The 22,101-nt window shown below is 32.0% G+C and overlaps 1 protein-coding gene across 3 annotated transcripts in view; it reads right to left on the bottom strand.

The window, feature by feature from the left end:
• Positions 1-749: 749 nt before the first annotated feature.
• LOC127708512 (uncharacterized) overlaps positions 750-22,101 on the bottom strand; it is a 121,373-nt gene continuing 100,021 nt past the window's right edge. The window contains exons 28-36 of one of the 3 annotated variants that reach the window (XM_052213406.1): positions 21,263-21,389; positions 19,018-19,103; positions 18,127-18,223; positions 17,103-17,193; positions 12,986-13,096; positions 10,063-10,132; positions 8,666-8,720; positions 3,580-3,595; positions 1,129-1,138 (exon numbers count right to left, since the gene is read on the bottom strand). In XM_052213406.1, the coding sequence (XP_052069366.1) occupies positions 8,673-8,720; positions 10,063-10,132; positions 12,986-13,096; positions 17,103-17,193; positions 18,127-18,223; positions 19,018-19,103; positions 21,263-21,389 (630 nt within the window). In that variant the 3' untranslated portion in view covers positions 1,129-1,138; positions 3,580-3,595; positions 8,666-8,672. Of the gene's footprint in view, positions 1,139-3,579; positions 3,596-8,665; positions 8,721-10,062; positions 10,133-12,985; positions 13,097-17,102; positions 17,194-18,126; positions 18,224-19,017; positions 19,104-21,262; positions 21,390-22,101 lie in introns of all 3 variants that reach the window. The other 2 variants (XM_052213407.1, XM_052213405.1) reach the window with 2 other exon arrangements.

The raw sequence follows: 22,101 nt of genomic DNA on the forward strand, positions 1-22,101 counted from the left end.
CAATTATCACAGACCTACCACTAATGGTTCCCCTTAAACTGACCTAATCACAAACTAATACAAAAAAACTAAGCAAAATTTTAAAAGTCAATAGACCATGAATGAGGGGGTTGGGCCAAATAATCTCCATGGAAATGAGATATGCCAATGCTTATACAACTGCATACCAAATATCACTGACCTACCACTAGTGGTTCCCCATAAACTGACCTAATCACAAACTAATACATGTAAACTAAGCAAAGTTTCAAAGTCAATAGACCTTGACTGAGGGGGTGGGGCCAAATAATCTCCATGGTAATTGGATGTGCTAATGCTAATACAACTGCATACCAAATATCATTGACCTACCACTAGTGGTTCCCCATGAACTAGACCTAATCACAAACTAATACGTTGTTGACGCCGCCACCGCCTGAAACAGCATACCTATGTCTCACTTTTTGACTCCGTCAAGGCGAGACAAAAAACCATTACCACCCCCCTTGAAGTTAAATGTTTGCTCCCTTATTGATCCAATGCATTTCCACACATGATGTGCATATTTGAAATAACTCTCAAAATCTTTATTTTTTGCAGCCATAAATGGGCCTTAATGCCTCTACTCCTTTAACATTTCATAAGATTAAGTATGATATAATGTATGTAATGAATAAAAATCTTGCATCTGTAGTTACAAAATTAACAACTTTGAGCATACACATACAAACTATGTGAAGCACAATGATAAATATATAGTGCACACAATCTCAATATTTAATCTTTAATAAAATTATTCATCTAACAAGCATTATGCAATATTTAAAAAAGTTCCCAATGATTATAAAAACTGAATTATATTTCGTAACTCACATTCTTACAATAATTTGGTAACCAATGACTATATAGTCTGAACACTAAAATAGACAGTAATGCACCAAAATTAGTAGATCCATTAAAACCATGAATTATATATGTCTATGTTTAATAACATCCCATATACAGTACTATAGTGAATAACAGTGACTTATTATAATTCTAAAGTGAAAGTAGAAATACATGTCTATACAATAAAACATAATTGTAAAGTGAAAGTAGAAATTTATGTCTATACAATTATAAACTGATTTCATATAAACACATGGTGTTCTCATAGCATCTGCAATAAGAAAACAAGTAAATTAAAATTTTCACAACCAGGCTTTAACAATAAAGGCACAAAAAGCTAGCAACTACTATTGACTATAACTGTTTAGACCGCTTTGCTTCAACAATTTTATTTTACTTTGAAGTAGTCAGTTTCTACTCAAATCTGTAAATAAAAATGTTCTTATAGATTCAAAGTTGATGCATTTTTTTAATTTTCCATCCCAGTAATTATTGTTTTAAAGGCTAACAATGTTTTAAAGTGTTCCTGTAACATACATGTAATTAGAAGAGAATGAGGGTCTAAATGGGTGGTTCTTCATTTCTGTATTCTTTAATTTTTTTGCCATTTTTCTCTTTTCTTTATATTTTATCACCCCATTATTCTCTATTCTTTATTTTTTGGGTCCATTTTTCTCTATTCTTTATTTTTTTGCCCATTATTCTCTGTTCTGTAAATCCCCATCCAGACCCTCAGACCACATAAAATACTTTTCATATGTGCTAGGACACTCATCATGATAAAAATATCATAGTACTGTTAGCAAACTTATTTTTGGTAGATACTTTAAGTTCACTCCCTTGTAGCCAACTTCACTGGGATTTATTTTCACAATTTTTTCCTTTGTTTGTATATATTCATTTTCATACACTGTAAATGACTTTAATTCACGTTAATTTTCTTCTCTTGAAAGTTGAGTAATAGTAATTCACAAAGTAGAAATTAATATTTAGTTACATATTGCAATTAGTAGCACTGTTTTTCTTTGAATAACAATCATGAAAATTTCATATTATTAAATGCATGGCGTGCAAATGAAAGATCACAACAAATTTCTATGTAACACATAATTGCAGTGTTGTGAAACAAATCTTATACTCACAATAAATATGGATAAAATTTGGGTCCCATAAAAAAATCTATTAACATTAGAGACAACACACAAGATATGCATTGGGGCACGCTGAAATAGTTTAATTAGGTCAAAGTTCAATGTCAACTAACTCTGAAATTGACCTCCTAGTTAAACAACACTTGAAAAAATGATGCACAAATATACCTTTGAATGAGTTTTTATACTAAAAGTTGTTGAAGAATTCATTATGCTGAAAAATAAACCTGACCATTGAAGCATTAAAATAAGGTGAATATCATGGGATGTAAAATGCATGACCTCAATGCGAAATAGGCATTAATTATACCCAAAGAATCAACCTATAAAAATATGTTTGACCTTTCCCTCAAACTTACCGAGAAACATAAGTAATCCTGAAACCTTAACCTCAACATCGAAACATGAGAAATACTTCAAGAGCATAGGTCATAATAACATATTTCCCTACACAAAAAGTTAACATATATAACATTGTTGACCTGTCATGTATACTTACTAAAGAAAAGACCTAATACAGAAATCTTACACCATGTTAACAATGACTGGATGAAGGTCTTATAAAAAAACATTTTCAATACAAAATGTGAAAGTGTGTGTAACTATTAAGTTTTCTACTGAAACAAAATGTATTTAAGTCTAAATGGCCAGGTTGCACACTGTTTGGAAGAATGGTGAACAGTCATGAACTTTTAGATTTATGGAAATATAGAATATAAAAAATTGGGAGAAATCTTAAAACTCTATTATTGGAGTTGCATAACTTCAATAGGTTTGCAAACTTTATGTAACAATCTGAAATAATTCAAAAATAGGAGATCCATAACTTCATTATGTGTGTAATCTTTTTTTGTGAAGTTTCAGGGATCTTGTTTCGAAAAACTGTAAGAGTGAATTTAGCGATTAAACAAAATTGGTACAATGATTTGCTAAAAACGAAGTTCCAAAAGCTGGAAAAAAAGGAATAAAATTTCTTCAAACAATTCCATAATAACAGGTGCCTAACATTTACATGTTAGTAATGTGTCAATGAGGTGGAAAACTGTTGTATGAGTTGATTACACAAATTTTACTGAAAAATGACTAAGTCCAAAGTCTGGAAAAATGGTGAAAAATCAATAAAACAATTCCACTGAGGCAAGTGCAATCTTTCTGTAATTTTTCAAGGATATGGACTGAAAACTGTAGGATGAGATCATAATAGTACACAAACAGAAAAAACTCCTTCTTCCCATCTGGTTTTACAAAAAATAAATACTGGCAATTAAGTTTCCCTTTTTCTGAAGAAGAAGTCTCTTGGAATTTTAAACAAACCCAACCTTTTGCATCCCTTTCAAATTTTGCTATTGTGTCATGCTTGACTTACATATATCCATCTATAGTGTAATAAGATGTTAGTGAAGAAAGAAGAAGATTAAATAAAGCAGCAAGGTATGGATGTGCTCCAATCTATACATCTCCAAACTGGTGAAGCTGTTAGCAGCAGCAAAAAGTTACAGAAAACCCCTATTAAGATTAAGACTTGTCAAGACACTAGGATAAGTAGAATTTTCATACTGACCTCATTTCTTCTTTTTCTGAAATTTATAAGGTTATTTGTCAACTGGACATCTAATTTAGTTAGTTAACATTTTAAAGTATTTGATTTTTTTAACTGTTTCATTTTTGTTGTTTTTTTTCAAAAATGTTTTTGTTGTAGAATTGTTTGGATAAGATACCTCCATTCCCAATCAGAACTTAATAATTTTTTTTTTTTTTTGCTTTGATAAGAAATATGCAAAACGTCATTAAATTTTATTTGATCCCTATGATAAAACAAGTGAGCTTTTTACTTCCCTGTTGCCCTATTTTTAAACATCAATCAAATGTTATACTACACATTTTTTTCAAACCTTTCCAGAACAGTATAAAAATTCTACTTTCCCATTCTAATGAAATGACATTCTTTCACAAGATTCAGGGTAAAACTTTGCATAGAAATTAAATTTCTACAAAAGCTTATACTATTCCTAAAAGCTGTCAAAATATTTACATTCTTATAACATGAGATCATGGAATGATAAGTAATCAACAAAACTGTCACTCTCTGAAATAGAGGTGATATTCCTCTTTTGTCAGGCCATGTCTCTGCCACACTTGACAATGCATTTCTTCACAAAACATGCTTCTTGTTAATAAGCATAGAAGGTAGACAATGGGATAACGGAGTTCTCGAAATCCTTTTTTCCTGGTGGTGCTTGGAAGAAAATCTGCTGGTCCTCACTATTATTTCTTTTGCAAAATACTAAAATTGTGTCGTTCTTTTGCTAAATTTTGGTGGTAAAAACCTTCGGACCTCTTCTCTTTCGAGAACTCTGGGGATATAAACTCTTTATAAAAAAATCTATGACTTTGACATCGGTTTGGCAGAGTAATCAGTCTGATAAAGAAGCAATTTGAGCCTCAACTTCAGATTGTAAATCTATCACTACTGACTTGTATTTACAATTATAATTAAAACATGCATGATATATATATACAAATATATATATTTTTCAAAAAATCTTCACAAACTGGCTTAACCCTGTTTTAAATCAAATGCATTACAAATAACTTTGTATAAGCAGCTATTCCCACATCTAATTGTGAGGCTCCTCATGAGGGTGTCCAAGTAATCACAAATTTTTTGCCAATATAATCACATAATCATTAACTCTTTTTTTAAACAAAATAATCAAATAATCAAAAATACAGTCAGTCCTAGATTATCAAATAATCAAATAATCATGAAATATTTGGTCTAGTAATTAAATAATCACTATAAAAACGGCAAAGTAATCACATTATAAAAAAATAAAATGCTTCGCTGGGCGCAGCTTGATACGACCGCAGAGGTCGAACCCTGAACAGTTGGGGCAAGTATGGACACAACATTCAAGCTTGATACAGCTCTGAATTTGGATTGTGATTAAATATTTGACACAGCATAGGTTTCTGACACAGAAAGAATGTGGTCTAAGAACTTCAATTTTTTTAATTTACCTATTATGGTCCAATGTCCAAAATCAAAATACATGGTTAGATTCAGCATATCAAAGAACCCCATATATTCAATTTTTGTTGAAATCAAACAAAGTTTAATTTTGGACCCCAACTTGGACAAACTTGAAAACTGGTCCCATAATCAAAAATCTAAACACATGTTTAGATTCAGCATATCAAAGTACCCCAAGAATTCAATTTTTGTTAAAATCAAACTAAGTTTAATTTTGGACCCTTTGGACCTTAATGTAGACCAATTTAAAAAACGGGACCCAAAATTAAAAATCTAAAAACACGTTTAGATTTGGCATATCAAAGAACCCCAATAATTCAATTTTTGATGAAATCAAACAAAGTTTAATTTTGGACCCTTTTGACCACAATATGAACCAATTTGATAGTGGGCCTACAAAATAAAAAATCTAAATACATGGTAAGATTCAGCATATCAAAGAACCCCAAGAATTCAATTTTTGATGAAATCAAACAAAGTTTAATTTTGGACCCTTTTGACCTCAATGTGGACAAAGTTGATAACGGGGCCCAAAAATCAAAAATCTAAATACATGGTTAGATTCAGCATATCAAAGAACCCCATATATTCAATTTTTGTTGAAATCAAACAAAGCTTAATTTTGGACCCCGATTTGGACCAACTTGAAAACTGGGCCCATAATCAAGAATCTAAATACACGGTTAGATTCGGCATATCAAAAAACCCCAATAATTCAATTTTTGTTAAAATCAAACTAAGTTTAATTTTGGACCCTTTTGACCTTAATGTAGACCAATTTAAAAACGGGGCCCAAAATCCAAACACTTAATACACGGTTAGATTCAGCATATTAAAGAACCCCAAGAATTCAAGAATAAAACCCCATTGAAATTGATCAAGAAATAAGCAATTTATACGAAGTATCTTCTTTTGCACAATACTGTGCAATTGAATATTTCTTGCTATTGTGCAATACTGTACAATTGACAATTTCTTGCTATTGCGCAATATTGTGCTATTGGATATTTCTTGCTATTGCGCAATACTGTGCAATTGAAGATTTCTTGCTATTGCGCAATACTGTGCAATTGAAGATTTCTTGCAATTGTGCAATACTGTGCAATTGAAAATTTCTTGCTATTGCACAATACTTATTATATAATAATTTACACATCCTGTTTGGTGTGTAACTCCTACCATATCATTATTATTTGCTTTTAAATATTAATCAGAAATAACCAACTTAAAATGGAAAATTTTAAAAGAAAAAAAAAAGGAAAAAAAGAAAAAAAAAGAAACCCCCCCCCCCCAAATTTTTTGAACCCCCTTATGATTCATCACCCCCAAACTCAATCCCAGCCTTCCCTTTGTGGTATGGTACCTTGCAGTACAATTTCAGAGAGATCCATACACTTGAACACAAGTTATTGTCTGGAAACTAGAAAAATGCTTATTTTTGGCCCCTTTTTGGCCCCTAATTCCTAAAATTTTGAGGCAATTACCCCCAAAATCAATTACAGCCTTCCCTTTGTGATATGGAACCTTGTGGTACAATGTCATAGAGATCCATACACTTACACACAAGTTATTGTCTGGAATTACAAAAATGCTTATTTTTGGCCCCTTTTTGGCCCCTAATTCCTTAACTGTTGGTACCATAACCCCCAAAATCAATCCCAACCTTCCTTTCGTGGTATTGAACCTTATGGTAAAATTTCATGGAGATCCATTCACTTAAACTAAAGTTAGAGTGCGAAAACCAATGTGTCTTCGGACGACGCCGGACGACACCAGACGACGACGACGACGACGACGACGATGCCAACGTCATACCAATATACGACCAAAAAATTTTCAATTTTTGCGGTCGTATAAAAACCCATGAGGAGGCTCAATTGTAATGAATTAAAAAAAAAAGATAAGAAAACTGATATTATAATCAACCCACTTGCTTAAAATGCAAACATTTTTCCACAAATCCTTCTCAACCAAATAACAAATATTAAAAATAATGAAGATACCAAATGCTCAGTAACTCAAATTATCACACAAGAAAAATAACATTTCAACCAGATTTGTTTTGTGTGAACAGACAAATTGGAAATTATTTTCTAAAACTTCTATAATCAGCATAAAAAAAATTGAAAAACAAACAAAATTCTAATGCGAGAATAACTACCCTAAAGTTTATTAGTTTCAAAATTCAAATATTTCAGTGAGGACAGCATGGTCATACAAATAATGTTGAATATTTAATGAATAGCACCAAAAAAGTTTTACAGTACTAAAGTTACATATTTATAAGGAAAATAGATAAAATACACATATAGTTGTAGCATTAGACGAAATAACATATGTCCAGAATATGAAACAACAAAATACACAACTTCTATGAAAAACAAGGATACAAAATAATACACGACTACCATGAAAAATAAATCATCAACATTAATAACATTGTTCTAATAAGAAAATAGGAAAAAAAACTTAGGTCCCATTAAAAATAAAACTAGAACACTGGTAAAGTTTGGTGGTGAACTAAAGCATGAAAAATTAATGAAACGTACTGTATAAAGGAAGACAAAATATTTGTGATGATAAAAAGTGGCAAGGTTATAAAATATATATTTTCAGTTTGGCACAATGAAAATGGTCCCGAAAACTACAGAATTTGTGCATGAAAAATTTCATTCAGATATAACATTCATGCTTTTAGTTACAAAAAAAAGAAATGTCATTCCCTAAAGCAGAATTATGGCATGATATTTTCACTTTCACAGTAAATATATTCAAACATGTGACCTATTTCCATGCACATAATTTTATACAAAGAAAATTAAGTGTTCTTGTAGAATCTGATTGAAAACTGTTTATTTGAACATTTAAAAATTACTTTCATATTTAAGTACAAACATAAGACAAGATATGTAATAGGCTAATTTTGTTAAAAAAAAAATGGCAGTTTATTTCACCTTTTTGCACATTATTCTCCATTCTGAAAACCCCATCCAAACCCTCATGTAAGCCTATAAAATGTGCATTATATTCACATGAGGATTATATTCTATCCATTATAAAATCTCATGCCACATGTTTTCTTGCAGGGCAGTTTAAAATCAATTTTTATTCATTTTCTTCATGATAAAGTTAGCCTAACAACTTAATCATTTCCTTAGTAAGAAATTAAATTTTAAGAAAATATTCATGGATTCAGCTTTCAGTAAACTGCTCTTTGCAGTAACTCAAAGACTGACATAAGAAGCCACTCTATGAAATGCGTACACTGATATATGAAATCTATGGTATTTTCAATCTTAGCGTAATAAATCTATGAAAGTGTGGACACATAAACATGTTTAAAGAGTTTCAATGTTAACTCAAAAAAATTAAAAAACCTGTAGCAGGAATTTATTTAGGTTCATAGTTACTGATCACAAAAGTCCATGTTTTTGAAAATATAGTATTTTGATGTGAACACTCTATTTCATTGCAGTTACTGGCCATGCTGAATTCAGAGAGGTTTGATAATCTTTTTAAAGCAGTCAAATATATATCATAACTTTTCAATCGAACATGCAATCTTGACCAGTATATATGGGCAATAAAAAGTCAATACATCAAGCCATTGTACCTTGTAACTAGTCAGTTATTATTTCTTCAAGGGAGACAATTGATGAAACTGGTTGCTGTTTAAAATAAATAAATCTTATAACAGTATAATGTTCTTAAAATGGATTATGATCAAAACAATTAAAATGAATACTTATATAAAAAAAATCTAAAATTATATTAAGCACTTCAAAAAGTTATTGGCAGGACTAGATTTTAAATTGATAACTAGAAACGCGTTTATAAGTATGCACAAATATAAAAATCATGATTTGCCCAGACACCACTATGATCAATATGAGATTCATTGCATTGTTTTGTTCAGTCAAAGTTCATGTCATGAACAGTCAAAGTTCAAAGTTCATACAGGGTATAACATTGCTACAACACTCAGTTCTATATAAACCCAAGTACTTCAATGCATTGTGCAATTTTCTTATACAGTGAAACCTGTCTAAACCAAATCTTGCATAAACTGAAAAATCCGGCTAAACCAAACATGTTCTTAAGCCCAGTCATATCAAATTATATGCGCTTCTAACCTGATGAAACCAAACATCTGCCAAAACCGAACAACATCTTAAGTCACGAAGAGGTTCGGTTTAGACAGATTTCACTGTAATTAAATTTAAACAATTTGATATGATCCGTTTCTAGAAGCTGTTGCACCACGAAAGCTTAAGACTTCAAAGCACTATGAATGTCAATACACACACACACACATACAGACAGACAGACAGAGGTGAAAATACTGAAGTGGTATGAGTCTTTTTGAAATGAAAGATAATATTGACATAATTGGTAAGACATGAAATTCTGGTTTGGGCCACCAAAAATGAGGACATAAGATGGTTTTATTTCCATTTCAGAACGAAAAGGAGTTAATCTATTGCAAGTTATCTCCGAAAGGTTATCAACCAAGAAGATAATTTCTTCTGAATTTTTTTTCTACTGAGTGAATTATGCATCGGCATCTGGTATGTCCGGTATATCGATTGCACAACTTGTGTCACGTTCTTTGTCTTCGAAACAAACTGTCTCCACAACATCATTTTCATTGGGAGTATTCACAACAAAATCACCATTGTTGAGAGTATTCACAACATCACCACCTTCGTTGAGAGTATTCACAACAACATCACTCTTGTATGAAGGATTCACCACAATACCTCCCTCAGTCAATGTTTCATTTGGTGTCGCTGACATAGGAGAACTATGAACTATAACGTCTACTTGATTTACAGAAACGGGACTTGCGGCCATGTTTTCATCTGAAAATGACCGTTCTTGTTGTGCTATATGTAAATAGGGACTACTTAAGTTGTCTATATTTTTTTCAGGTGTTTCGTTTTCAATTGTGTTGTCTGTAAGTTCTACTTCGTAAAAATCATTAGATATGGGATCACCCATATACGGTACCTCTTTTGTAGCTCTGATAATCCTCTGACAGTAATAGTCATCATAGTTGATTGGATTCTGGTCATGTTCTCTGAAATAAAGAAAGAAAAAATTTTCTATCATATTGTTGATGTTGGTAAACAGGTTAGGAAAGGACTATTCTTTAGGCACCTGATGTAACTACCTTTAATTCTGCAAGATGTAACACTTAAAATATAGAAATCGTGAGACTAAATTCTTTAATAGATACAAATATTTGGTTTGAGTTATATTTTGTGTTATTTTCAGTCCTCAAGCAAGATTGCATACTTAGAGTTAGAAATAAAACACAAACATAAAAACATTCATCATCAATACAATATGCCACAATATCTGCTTCCAGTCTATCTACAATGATATCTATATACAGAGTATATCATTTTAATATCCAAACTCAATGATTTCATCCTTAGCCATTCTTCTTTGAAAGGGTAACAAGAGTGCTACTATAAGTATCACATTAACATTTATGATCCAAGAAAATGAGGTCAAGGTCAGATAAACCAAGCCGGAAATACATGAACACCTTTAATACAATCCCTCCATACACAGCATATAGATGACCTATTGCTTATAGTATAAAAGAAACAGACCAAACCATGGAAATTCTATATTGACCAATGAACCATGAAAATGAAGTCAAGGTCATTTGAACCCTGCCAGATAGACATGTACACATTAAAATCATTCCAAATATAGTTGACTTATTGCTTAAGGTATCTAAGAAAAAAAGTTAACCAGGAAAACTGAACATTGACCAATCAACCATGAAAATGAGGTGAAGGTCAGATGATACCTGCCAGACAGACATATACACTTTACAATCATTCCATACACCAAATATAGTTGACCTATTGCTTAAAGTTTAAGAAAAACAGACCAAAACACAAAAACTTAACATAAACAATGAACCATGAAAATGAGGTCAAGGTCAAATAAAACCTGCCAGACTGACATGTACATCATTAAATATTTCCATACACCAAATATAGTTGACCTACTGCATACAGTATTAGGAAAACAGACCAAAACACAATAAAATGCTCCGCAGGGCACAGCTTGATACGACCGCAGAGGTCGAACCCTGAACAGTTGGGGCAAGTATGGACACAACATTCAAGCTTGATACAGCTTTGCATTTGGATTGTGATTAAATATTTGACACAGCATAGGTTTCTAACACAGAATGAATGTGGTCTAAGAACTTAAAAATTTTAAATTGGACATTCACCTATTATGGTCCAATATTCAAAATCTAAATACATGGTTAGATTCAGCATATCAAAGAACCCCAAGAATTCAATTTTTGATGAAATCAAACAAAGTTTAATTTTGGACCCTTTTGACCTCAATGTGGACAAAGTTGATAACGGGGGCCAAAAATCAAAAATCTAAATACATGGTTAGATTCAGCATATCAAAGAACCCCATATATTCAATTTTTGTTGAAATCAAACAAAGTTTAATTTTGGACCCCGATTCGGACCAACTTGAAAACTGGGCCCATAATCAAAAATCTAAATACATGTTTAGATTCAGCATATCAAAGAACCCTAAGAACTAAATTTTTGTTAAAATCAAACTAAGTTTAATTTTGGACCCTTTGGACCTTAATGTGGTACAATGTCAGAGAGATCCATACACTAACACACAAGTTATGTCTGGAAGTTACAAAAATGCTTATTTTTGGCCCCTTTTTGGCCCCTAATTCCTTTACTGTTAGTATCATAACCCCCAAAATCAATCCCAACCTTCCTTTTGTGGTATTGAACCTTGTGGTAAAATTTCATAGAGATCCAGTCACTTAAACTAAAGTTAGAGTGCGAAAACCAATCTGTCTTCGGACGACGCCGGACAACGTCAGACGACGACGACGACGACGACGCCAACGTCATACCAATATATGACCACAAAAATTTTTTTGCGGTCGTATAAAAACTTAACATTTAGCAATAAACCTTGAAAATGAGGTCAAGGTCAAATAAAACATGCCAGACTGACATGTACATCGTAAAATATTTCCATACACCAAATATAGTTGACCTACTGCATACAGTATAAGAAAAACAGACCAAAACACAAAAACTTAACATTGAGCAATGAACCGTGAAAATGAGGTCAAGGTCAAATAAAACTTGCCAGACTGACATAAACATCGTAAAATATTTCCATACACCAATTACAGTTGACCTATTGCATACAGTATTAGAAAAACAGACCAAAACACAAAAACTAAACTATGACCACTGAGCCATGAAAATGAGGTCAAGGTCAGATGACACCTGCCAGTTGGACATGTACACCTTACTATCATTACATACACCAAATATAGTAGACCTATTGCTTATAGTATCTCAGATATGGACTTGACCACCAAAACTTAACCTTATTCACTGATCCATGAAATGAGGTCGAGGTCAAGTGAAAACTGTCTGACGGGCATGAGGACCTTGCAAGGTACGCACATACCAAATATAGTTATCCTATTACTTATAATAAGAGAGAATTTAACATTCCAAAAAATCTGAACTTTTTTTTCAAGTAGTCACTGAACCATGAAAATGAGGTCAAGGACATTGGACATGTGACTGACGGAAACTTCGTAACATGAGGCATCTATATACAAAGTATGAAGCATCAAGGTCTTCCACCTTCTAAAATATAAAGCTTTTAAGAAGTTAGCTAACCACGCCGCCAGATCACTATCCCTATGTCGAGCTTTCTGCGACAAAAGTCGCAGGCTCCACAAAAATGGCAAACAGTGCAGAATACAACCACTTCTGTAACCTTTCACTGGACAGGATGTAGAATAAGTAGTCTGTCAAATATACACATACCTGTTGCATATGTAAAATAGCTATGCTGGCAGGATGTAGAATCAGTAGCTTGTCAAATATTCACATACCTGTTGTATATAGAAATAGCTATGCTAGCAGGATGTTGAATAGGAAGTGGAATCTGTAGCTTGTCAAATGTGGCTGCTTTCCTATCTTGTTTCCATGGCCATGACCTTGGCCTACAAAAACAAACAAACAAAATGGTAATGCATCAATTCAAAATATTTTTGAAATATCTTTACCACACATCCTTAGCAATGCAGATATTTTGGAACTGTAACCTTACACAATTGATATTTCTTTCTTCATTTCAAAAAAAATAATTTGAGATTTTGATTAATAATTCAGACATTACATTATAAACATTGTGTCAACATGATATTAGTCAATATACAATTTATTTCTATCTAGCTTGCAAAAGACCTAACACCTTAATAATGTAAACAACAAATATCTTTGGATAATTTAAGGTTTCCATTTGGTAGTACTGTATCTTAAGAAAAGAGCTTTTCTCCTAGCACTATATGTAGCATAATGCTTACGGAATACTTATCCTTTATTGGCAAAATCGAGTCCATCTGTTGATATATTTTAGTGGAAATCAAATTCAGAATTATAAGACACCTGAATATTTCAACATAGGCAATATGAAAGAGAACATCATTATCTTTCAGATGAGAAATGAAGCCAGCAATTTGAATTCACACTTGCAGCTTCATCATTGTCTTCCCACACTGTGGTGACCCATCTGAAGATCCAAGTCATTTCTTTATATAATGCCCAGATTGTGATATTCATAGAGAAAGTACTTTAAAAATGTTTTTGAAAAACTTGTTATCAGTTTTAATATGCAAAATATTCTTTATGACGAAAACTGATATGAATACTATAAAATTATATATATAAAATAACATATATATAGACCTTCCCAATTTTCTGTATTGTTTTTATCCTGATGATGGTGCCATAGGCACCAAAACATGTCAATTATTAAATTAACTGCAGCAATCACTAAAGTGTTGTCGTTATAAGACTTTCACATTATAAGGTACAAGATATATAACATTTCTCTAATTCTGACACGACTTATCCTTTTCCTGACGTATTGATTATTTTATTTCTTCATTGGTCAAAATTCGATTATGACATCAAATTTTTCTTGCTTTTCTGAATTTCCCATTGTGAACGTCATGAATGAAGGAAACCATGCCTGATGACATAACATAGAAAGAACACAACTTTTTGCAGATCATTAGAAAAGAAGGATTGTGTTTGTCTGCATATCGTTTAAAAATCATTAGAGGAACAGATTCCCCTAACAAATCTTGTAAAATACGATACTTATCCATTTTGACAGTTAAATTTGAATTATTTAAAACACTTGGCAATATTGGCAAGCCCCGCGTTTTTAAATTTGAAAATTTAACTGTCTCAAGTGGGTAAATATTGTTTCACACTCGATACAGGGGTGGAATCTATATGTATATAAATTAGTGGCTGAATACTGTAACTATTGTACTTCCTCAACCCTCGTTCAACCAATTTAACCATTTGAGGAGATGATGCTTGACAGTCCAATTACCTTGGTTGAGCAATTGTTACGTATTTATTTGATTTTCACATACTGTGGATTCATTATTATTCGTTGGATACCAATTTTCTTGGATTTCGTGGGTACAGGTGAACCACGAAATTAAATGTTCAATGAATAACAAATGTTCTATAGGCTTGTATGCAGACTTCAGCAAAACCACGAAACTAAATATCCACGAACATGTAAGTTTTCCTTAATCCACGAAAATTGGTACCCACGAAAATAAATGAATCCACAGTAAACAAAAAAATTCAAGTGAAAAACTGAGACCCTCATGGGTAGTCAAGGTCGTTAAACATCCCCCTAGTAGTAGTAAAAAGAAATACAAGTAAACATAATAAATAAGAAGGGCTGTCAATAAGAGTGACCATCTAATGTAAAATACACATTGCAGTACTTTTAAGCTCACCTGGTTATAAGACTTTCACATTATAAGGTACGAGATATATAACATTTCTCTAATTCTGACACGACTTATCCTTTTCCTGACCTATTGATTATTTTATTTCTTCATTGGTCAAAATTTGATTATGACATCAAATTTTTCTTGCTTTTCTGAATTTCCTATTGTGAACGTCATGAATGAAGGAAACCATGCCTGATGACATAACATAGAAAGAACACAACTTTTTGCAGATCATTAGAAAAGAAGGATTGTGTTTGTCTGCATATCGTTTAAAAATCATTAGTGGAACAGATTCCCCTAACAAATCTTGTAAAATACGATACTTATCCATTTTGACAGTTAAATTTGAATTATTTAAAACACTTGGCAATATTGGCAAGCCCCGCGTTTTTAAATTTGAAAATTTAACTGTCTCAAGTGGGTAAATATTGTTTCACACTCGATACAGGGGTGGAATCTATATGTATATGAATTAGTGGCTGAATACTGTAACTATTGTACTTCCTCAACCCTCGTTCAACCAATTTAACCATTTGAGGAGATGATGCTTGACAGTCCAATTACCTTGGTTGAGCAATTGTTACGTAATTATTTGATTTTCACATACTGTGGATTCATTATTATTCGTTGGATACCAATTTTCGTGGATTTCGTGGGTACAGGTGAACCACGAAATTAAATGTTCAACGAATAACAAATGTTCTATAGGCTTGTATGCAGACTTCAGCAAAACCACGAAACTAAATATCCACGAACATGTAAGTTTTCCTTAATCCACGAAAATTGGTACCCACGAAAATAAATGAATCCACAGTAAACAAAAAAATTCAAGTGAAAAACTGAGACCCTCATGGGTAGTCAAGGTCGTTAAACATCCCCCTAGTAGTAGTAAAAAGAAATACAAGTAAACATAATAAATAAGAAGGGCTGTCAATAAGAGTGACCATCTAATGTAAAATACACATTGCAGTACTTTTAAGCTCACCTGGTTATAAGACTTTCACATTATAAGGTACGAGATATATAACATTTCTCTAATTCTGACACGACTTATCCTTTTCCTGACCTATTGATTATTTTATTTCTTCATTGGTCAAAATTTGATTATGACATCAAATTTTTCTTGCTTTTCTGAATTTCCTATTGTGAACGTCATGAATGAAGGAAACCATGCCTGATGACATAACATAGAAAGAACACAACTTTTTGCAGATCATTAGAAAAGAAGGATTGTGTTTGTCTGCATATCGTTTAAAAATCATTAGTGGAACAGATTCCCCTAACAAATCTTGTAAAATACGATACTTATCCATTTTGACAGTTAAATTTGAATTATTTAAAACACTTGGCAATATTGGCAAGCCCCGCGTTTTTAAATTTGAAAATTTAACTGTCTCAAGTGGGTAAATATTGTTTCACACTCGATACAGGGGTGGAATCTATATGTATATGAATTAGTGGCTGAATACTGTAACTATTGTACTTCCTCAACCCTCGTTCAACCAATTTAACCATTTGAGGAGATGATGCTTGACAGTCCAATTACCTTGGTTGAGCAATTGTTACGTAATTATTTGATTTTCACATACTGTGGATTCATTATTATTCGTTGGATACCAATTTTCTTGGATTTCGTGGGTACAGGTGAACCACGAAATTAAATGTTCAACGAATAACAAATGTTCTATAGGCTTGTATGCAGACTTCAGCAAAACCACGAAACTAAATATCCACGAACATGTAAGTTTTCCTTAATCCACGAAAATTGGTACCCACGAAAATAAATGAATCCACAGTAAACAAAAAAATTCAAGTGAAAAACTGAGACCCTCATGGGTAGTCAAGGTCGTTAAACATCCCCCTAGTAGTAGTAAAAAGAAATACAAGTAAACATAATAAATAAGAAGGGCTGTCAATAAGAGTGACCATCTAATGTAAAATACACATTGCAGTACTTTTAAGCTCACCTGGTCCAAGCTTTTCTCATCACTTTAACATTGTATCTCATAATTCAATTGAATTAACCTTGTTTATTTCTTAACAATCCACATTCAAAAGAATCCACTAATTTATTTTCCGTAACAATATAATCTGAAGAAATTCTATCATAAAAGATGATTTACATTCTACATTGTTACAAATCTGATTTTTTGTGATATTTTATTTCAATCAAGATGAATTTTACCTCCTTGTAGCAAATGCAGCTGTAGCATGGATTACACGACTTGGATTGAAGATATCTAAATCAGCAGACGGTCTTTTGACTGCTACATCACCTTAAATCATAACAATTTATAATCAATAACATGAGTGTTTAGAACAATTTCATATCATTATTATATATGTTATATGCAGCACAATAAAAATAAAAAGTATATATTCCATATATATCAATATATAAAATAGTATTTGTATAATTTTGAAGTGAATGTTATACCTATTCTTTGCTATCCTCATCAAACCTAAACATAGAACCTGTTTAAGGAGAAATCTGTTTATAAATACTGTTAATTCAGAATTAGCTGCAATACAGTAGCAGGTTCACAATAAAAAAAAAACACTCCCATGGATCATTTCACGAGTTTACAATCACATTTATTAGATATAATTTTTATCAGTAATCAGTGATTTGCAATAATAAATGAACACATCATTAATTTCTGTGTAGTTTCCACTTATCTTCTGAGGTTTACATTCTTTATTTTCATATTATGCTTGATATATAATTTGTAGGAATTCATGAATAATCTAACGTTCAAATTTTTCCTTAAACAGATGTTCAGTGCCGAGAAAACCTTTTAAAAAATATGTTAAAACACACTATCATTTCTACTTTACTTTCTGGTTACCTCTTATAAATTGGAAGTATGGACTACGGTGGAAAGTTGTTTCATTGGCAATCACACCACATCTTCTTAAAACAAGGAATTATTTGAATCTGGAATAAATTTGAATTCTGGAAAATTAATAAGAAATGTATGATGAAAATAACCCAATTTAGGAGGGTTAGCCATGCATGCATGCTAAGAGGGGTTAGATAGTTCATATTAAAATATAAGTGAAAGTAAAATTTATTTAGTTGTGTAAGTTTTCATCATACATTTCTTATCAATTTTCCAGAATTCGAAATTATTCCAGTTTCAAATAATTCCTTGTTTTATTCTTCTATGGGCGTTTTTATTTAATGACTTTAAACATGTGACACTTACCTGAAGTTGAATGGACTTCAGTTACAACGTCTAAGTCATCATGAAAGTCCCCAGTCTTCAACATTTCCACATATCTTCCTAAATGTAAATGTTGTACCTGAAAAAATTACCGATTTGTACAGAGAGCTAGAATGGTTTTTTTTTTAGTGCTTCTTCAATTAAAAACTATACAGTATCAGTATAAGGTTTTATAGTTTTATAATGGAAATTAGTATATCTCTTTATAATAGACAATATATTAATAGAGTTTTAATTAAAACCACTAAATGTTTAGACGGTCAGGTGGCACCTATCAGACAGGGTTGGGGTAGAGTCAATCTTATTGGTTGCCAATTCATATCTTCTTTGGAGCCTGGGACTATGTACCAATGGAAATGAAAAGAAATTTCTAGTAGCCATCTTAGCTATATACAACAGAATTTTTTTTCATTTTTCAAGACTAGTGTTAGGGGTTTAGGCAGCTGGGGCCCTTCTAATCTGCATCCCTGAAAAGTATTTATTGAACCTAAAGTAATAAAGACCAAGAGCATTGTACTATGCACTTATGGACAAAATATAGATCTATAGAAAATTCACTTTTCTTTTAATTAACAGTCTTATCAGCAGAAAGTAAGACCTGTTCCTTGAAATACATTTTGGTAAAGTTACCCCTATAAGACTTGTAGAAAAGGACAGCTTTTGCAGTCATAAAGTTTTTGAGTACAATTATTGTACTCAGACTCAGAAATCAACCAATCAAAATACTGGATTTGGTGTTTCGAGTACAAATTGTGTACTGCAAGTACTGAGTAAAGTTTTATGACTGATAGCCCTGGATTCAGACCATTGTCCCAAAAATTTATCATATTGCAGAAACCATGAATCCTCTATGTCATTAATAACCAAACTTACCTCCAACTGAAAGTGTGTATCAGTTCCCTCTAATGGTATCAGAAATCCTTCAGAAAATACGTCTTTTAACTTTTTACAAGCTAGTCCTAAAAAATAATCAATGTTCAGTAAACAAAAAAGAAAAACACACAAAAGAAACATATTGACATATTTGAAATAAAACTTGCTAAAAACACTATTGAAACTAAGCAGCATTCCATCAATAGCTAGGTGTCACCCCTAAAGAAGATATTACATGTACTACTGTAAATTCAGAAATTATTGCGTGCATTTACACAATGTATTATTGCCATTTTTGAGGAAAGGACAAAATGTGATATTAATTATTGGGATTTCCTGCAAATCTGCATACAAATACAAGTATCAGATATCAGAATGCAAGTTCTTATTATTGCGATTCTAATCGAATATCATTATTCGCAATAATAAAAAACCTCGCAATAATTTTCTGAATTTACAGTACAGTTTGTATAACATTTGAGGCTCCAGTTCCATGTTTCTGTCATGCATCAGTTTCAAAAATAAATTTCATTATGAAGCTTAAAACAAATAATAAAGTGAAAGGAATCTAAATATTGCTTAAAGTAAGACCTTACAGTTATCATAAAAGAAATACATTTTTTTGCTAGATTTTTCCCTTGGAAATTAATCCTCCAGAGCGTTGTCACATTTTGCTCATTTTACATGGTAACACTTCGTGCTTTTAAACCACTTCATGCGTTTTTATACTGTTCCAGTTGTTATTAACCTTACCAAAAAGTGAAATATGTCATGAAATTGTCGGAAGACAGCAGAGATGTTGTGTACAAAAAAAATACTGATATTGATGGTTTTTGAGTTTTCTCCCTTGTCCTTTAACTATTTCCTGATTTATTTTTCTGATGTGATTTTAATTTTATTATCATGTAGTAAAAACAAATTGTTTTATTTGATAAAAAGAAATGTACTACATGAAACTTAGGAACCAGGGTCCTGTTAAATTTATGTTGCAGTATTTGTCTGTGAAACATTTTGTAGTTGTAAATAACAGGAGTTATCCCAAAATTTCTGATAAATGAAGTAGACTTACCTCCCATTAAATACAATTATTTTTTTTAGAGTATGAAAGTTTATTTAATATGACATTCAAATGAAAAAAAAGTGTGACATCTAATAAATGGCTGTATGGCATCTTTTTCTGTTGCTTTATTGGCTCTGTTGGCAACTTCAGAATTTAGTTGTAATGCCTAAACTGAGATAATGTTATTCAACTTATTGGTTATTGGCAATCTTTTTATATCAAATATCAATTTCTCTCAAAGCTTTTATTGAAATAATACTCCTTCTGAATAGTTCCAAAAATTATGAACAAGTTTAATGCATTTTTTCCTGAAAAAAAAACTAGTTGTGACAATGCATGAGGAGTATATGGTAAACTAAAGGCTCTAAAGACCTGGGTTTATGTGAATATTTAACGTTGAAGACTAAAATATAGTTCAGGACTACGATCTCTTTTTGTTGATCTTGTATTTAATATCGCTCTTTCTATTATAGTCTTTGCACAAAATACAAAAAATGGGTAAAAGTTGTCATTCAAGGGCAATATTTTCTACAATTTCAGCTTAATGGAAAAATAATAAAAAAAGGGTAAAAAACTTCTTTCAAGCACAACAACTCTTATAAAGAGTTGACTGACAATTTTGGTAATGTTGTTTATTTGTAGATCTTGTGTTTGCACATCATTCTTGCTGTTTACAGTTTTATTTGTATACTAAAGTTTTCCTCAAAAATGCAAAAAAATTGGTAAAATCATTATTTAAGAGCAATAAATTCTATTTGTAGTCAACTGACAATTTCTGCTATGCTGACCTATTAGCAGATATTGTCCTGTTGATCATTTTTTGCTATTTACAAATTTTGTTCATGTCTTCTCAAGTTTTTGCCAAAATTGCAACAAAAACAACAGAAATAGTCATTGAGGGAAAAAACTCCTATAGGCAGTTGACCCAGCATTTCGACCATAAACAAATTTAAATATCTCGACCTGTTGATCATTTTTGATATCAAAATATCATTATCACTTAATAGTTTTCAAGATAATGAACAAAAATGCCAAAAAATTGTACAAAAAATTCAAATTGGGCAAGAAGTTTCAGAGAAGATTTTTGTAAATGGTAACAGACAGTTGAAGAACAACACAAAGTGATGAGAATAGCTCACTTGACCCTGTGGGTCAGGGGAGCTGAAAAATACTGGTCTCTTATACCTCTCCAGTCTCTGAACTTTAGTTGTTCATCTTCCCAGAAGTCTTCTTCAGAAAACAAAGCCTTCCTTGGGAAAATCTTCTTTGGATAAAAATCTTGTAGCATCTTAGCAGCATGGAGAATAGTCAACTGAAAATATAATAATTTATGATAAATCTATGTACGACTGTATAAATTTAAAAAAGAAATCATAGACAGAAAGTTTATAAATCACTGATTTTACAAGGTACTTACAAATCTAATGCAAAACAATAGTTTATTATTTCCGTTAAATAAGTAATCAAGGGGAGACAATTTATTCTTCCTCCTTTAAGACTGTATGCCCTGTTTATCAAACAACTGGAGGGGCCTCGGTGGCCAAGTGGTCTAAGTAGTTCTACTATTGTAATCACTAGCCAGTCAACACTGAGGTTGTGAGTTCGAACCCTGCTCGTGCGGGTGCACTCGACTGTAATCTTAATTGACTAGGATTGTCAGTTTTCCTATCAAAGGTCGGTGGTTTTCTCCGGGCACTCCGGCTTCCTCCACCTATAAAAACTGACCGCCACGAAATAGCCCAAATGTGGCGCTTAAAAGTGGCGTTAAACACCAACAATCAATCAATCAATCAAACCACTGGAATGACAGTCATTTTTTTTTGTCAAATCCCTACATATAGTAAAAATAAATGGAGAATGTGTCCATGGGACAAAGATGATGCCCCTGCTTGCATATAATGTTATAAAGGGACATAACTCAAGAACGGTAAAATTGATGCCACCCAAATTCGAACTTGATCTTAGTTTTGTGTATAAGTTTCATAACATTTGGTTGAAGCAAATTATGAATATTTGTACAGGGT

This window comes from Mytilus californianus, unplaced genomic scaffold, assembly GCF_021869535.1.
Source record: "Mytilus californianus isolate M0D057914Y unplaced genomic scaffold, xbMytCali1.0.p SCAF_7, whole genome shotgun sequence".
NCBI classification, from domain to species: domain Eukaryota; kingdom Metazoa; phylum Mollusca; class Bivalvia; order Mytilida; family Mytilidae; genus Mytilus; species Mytilus californianus.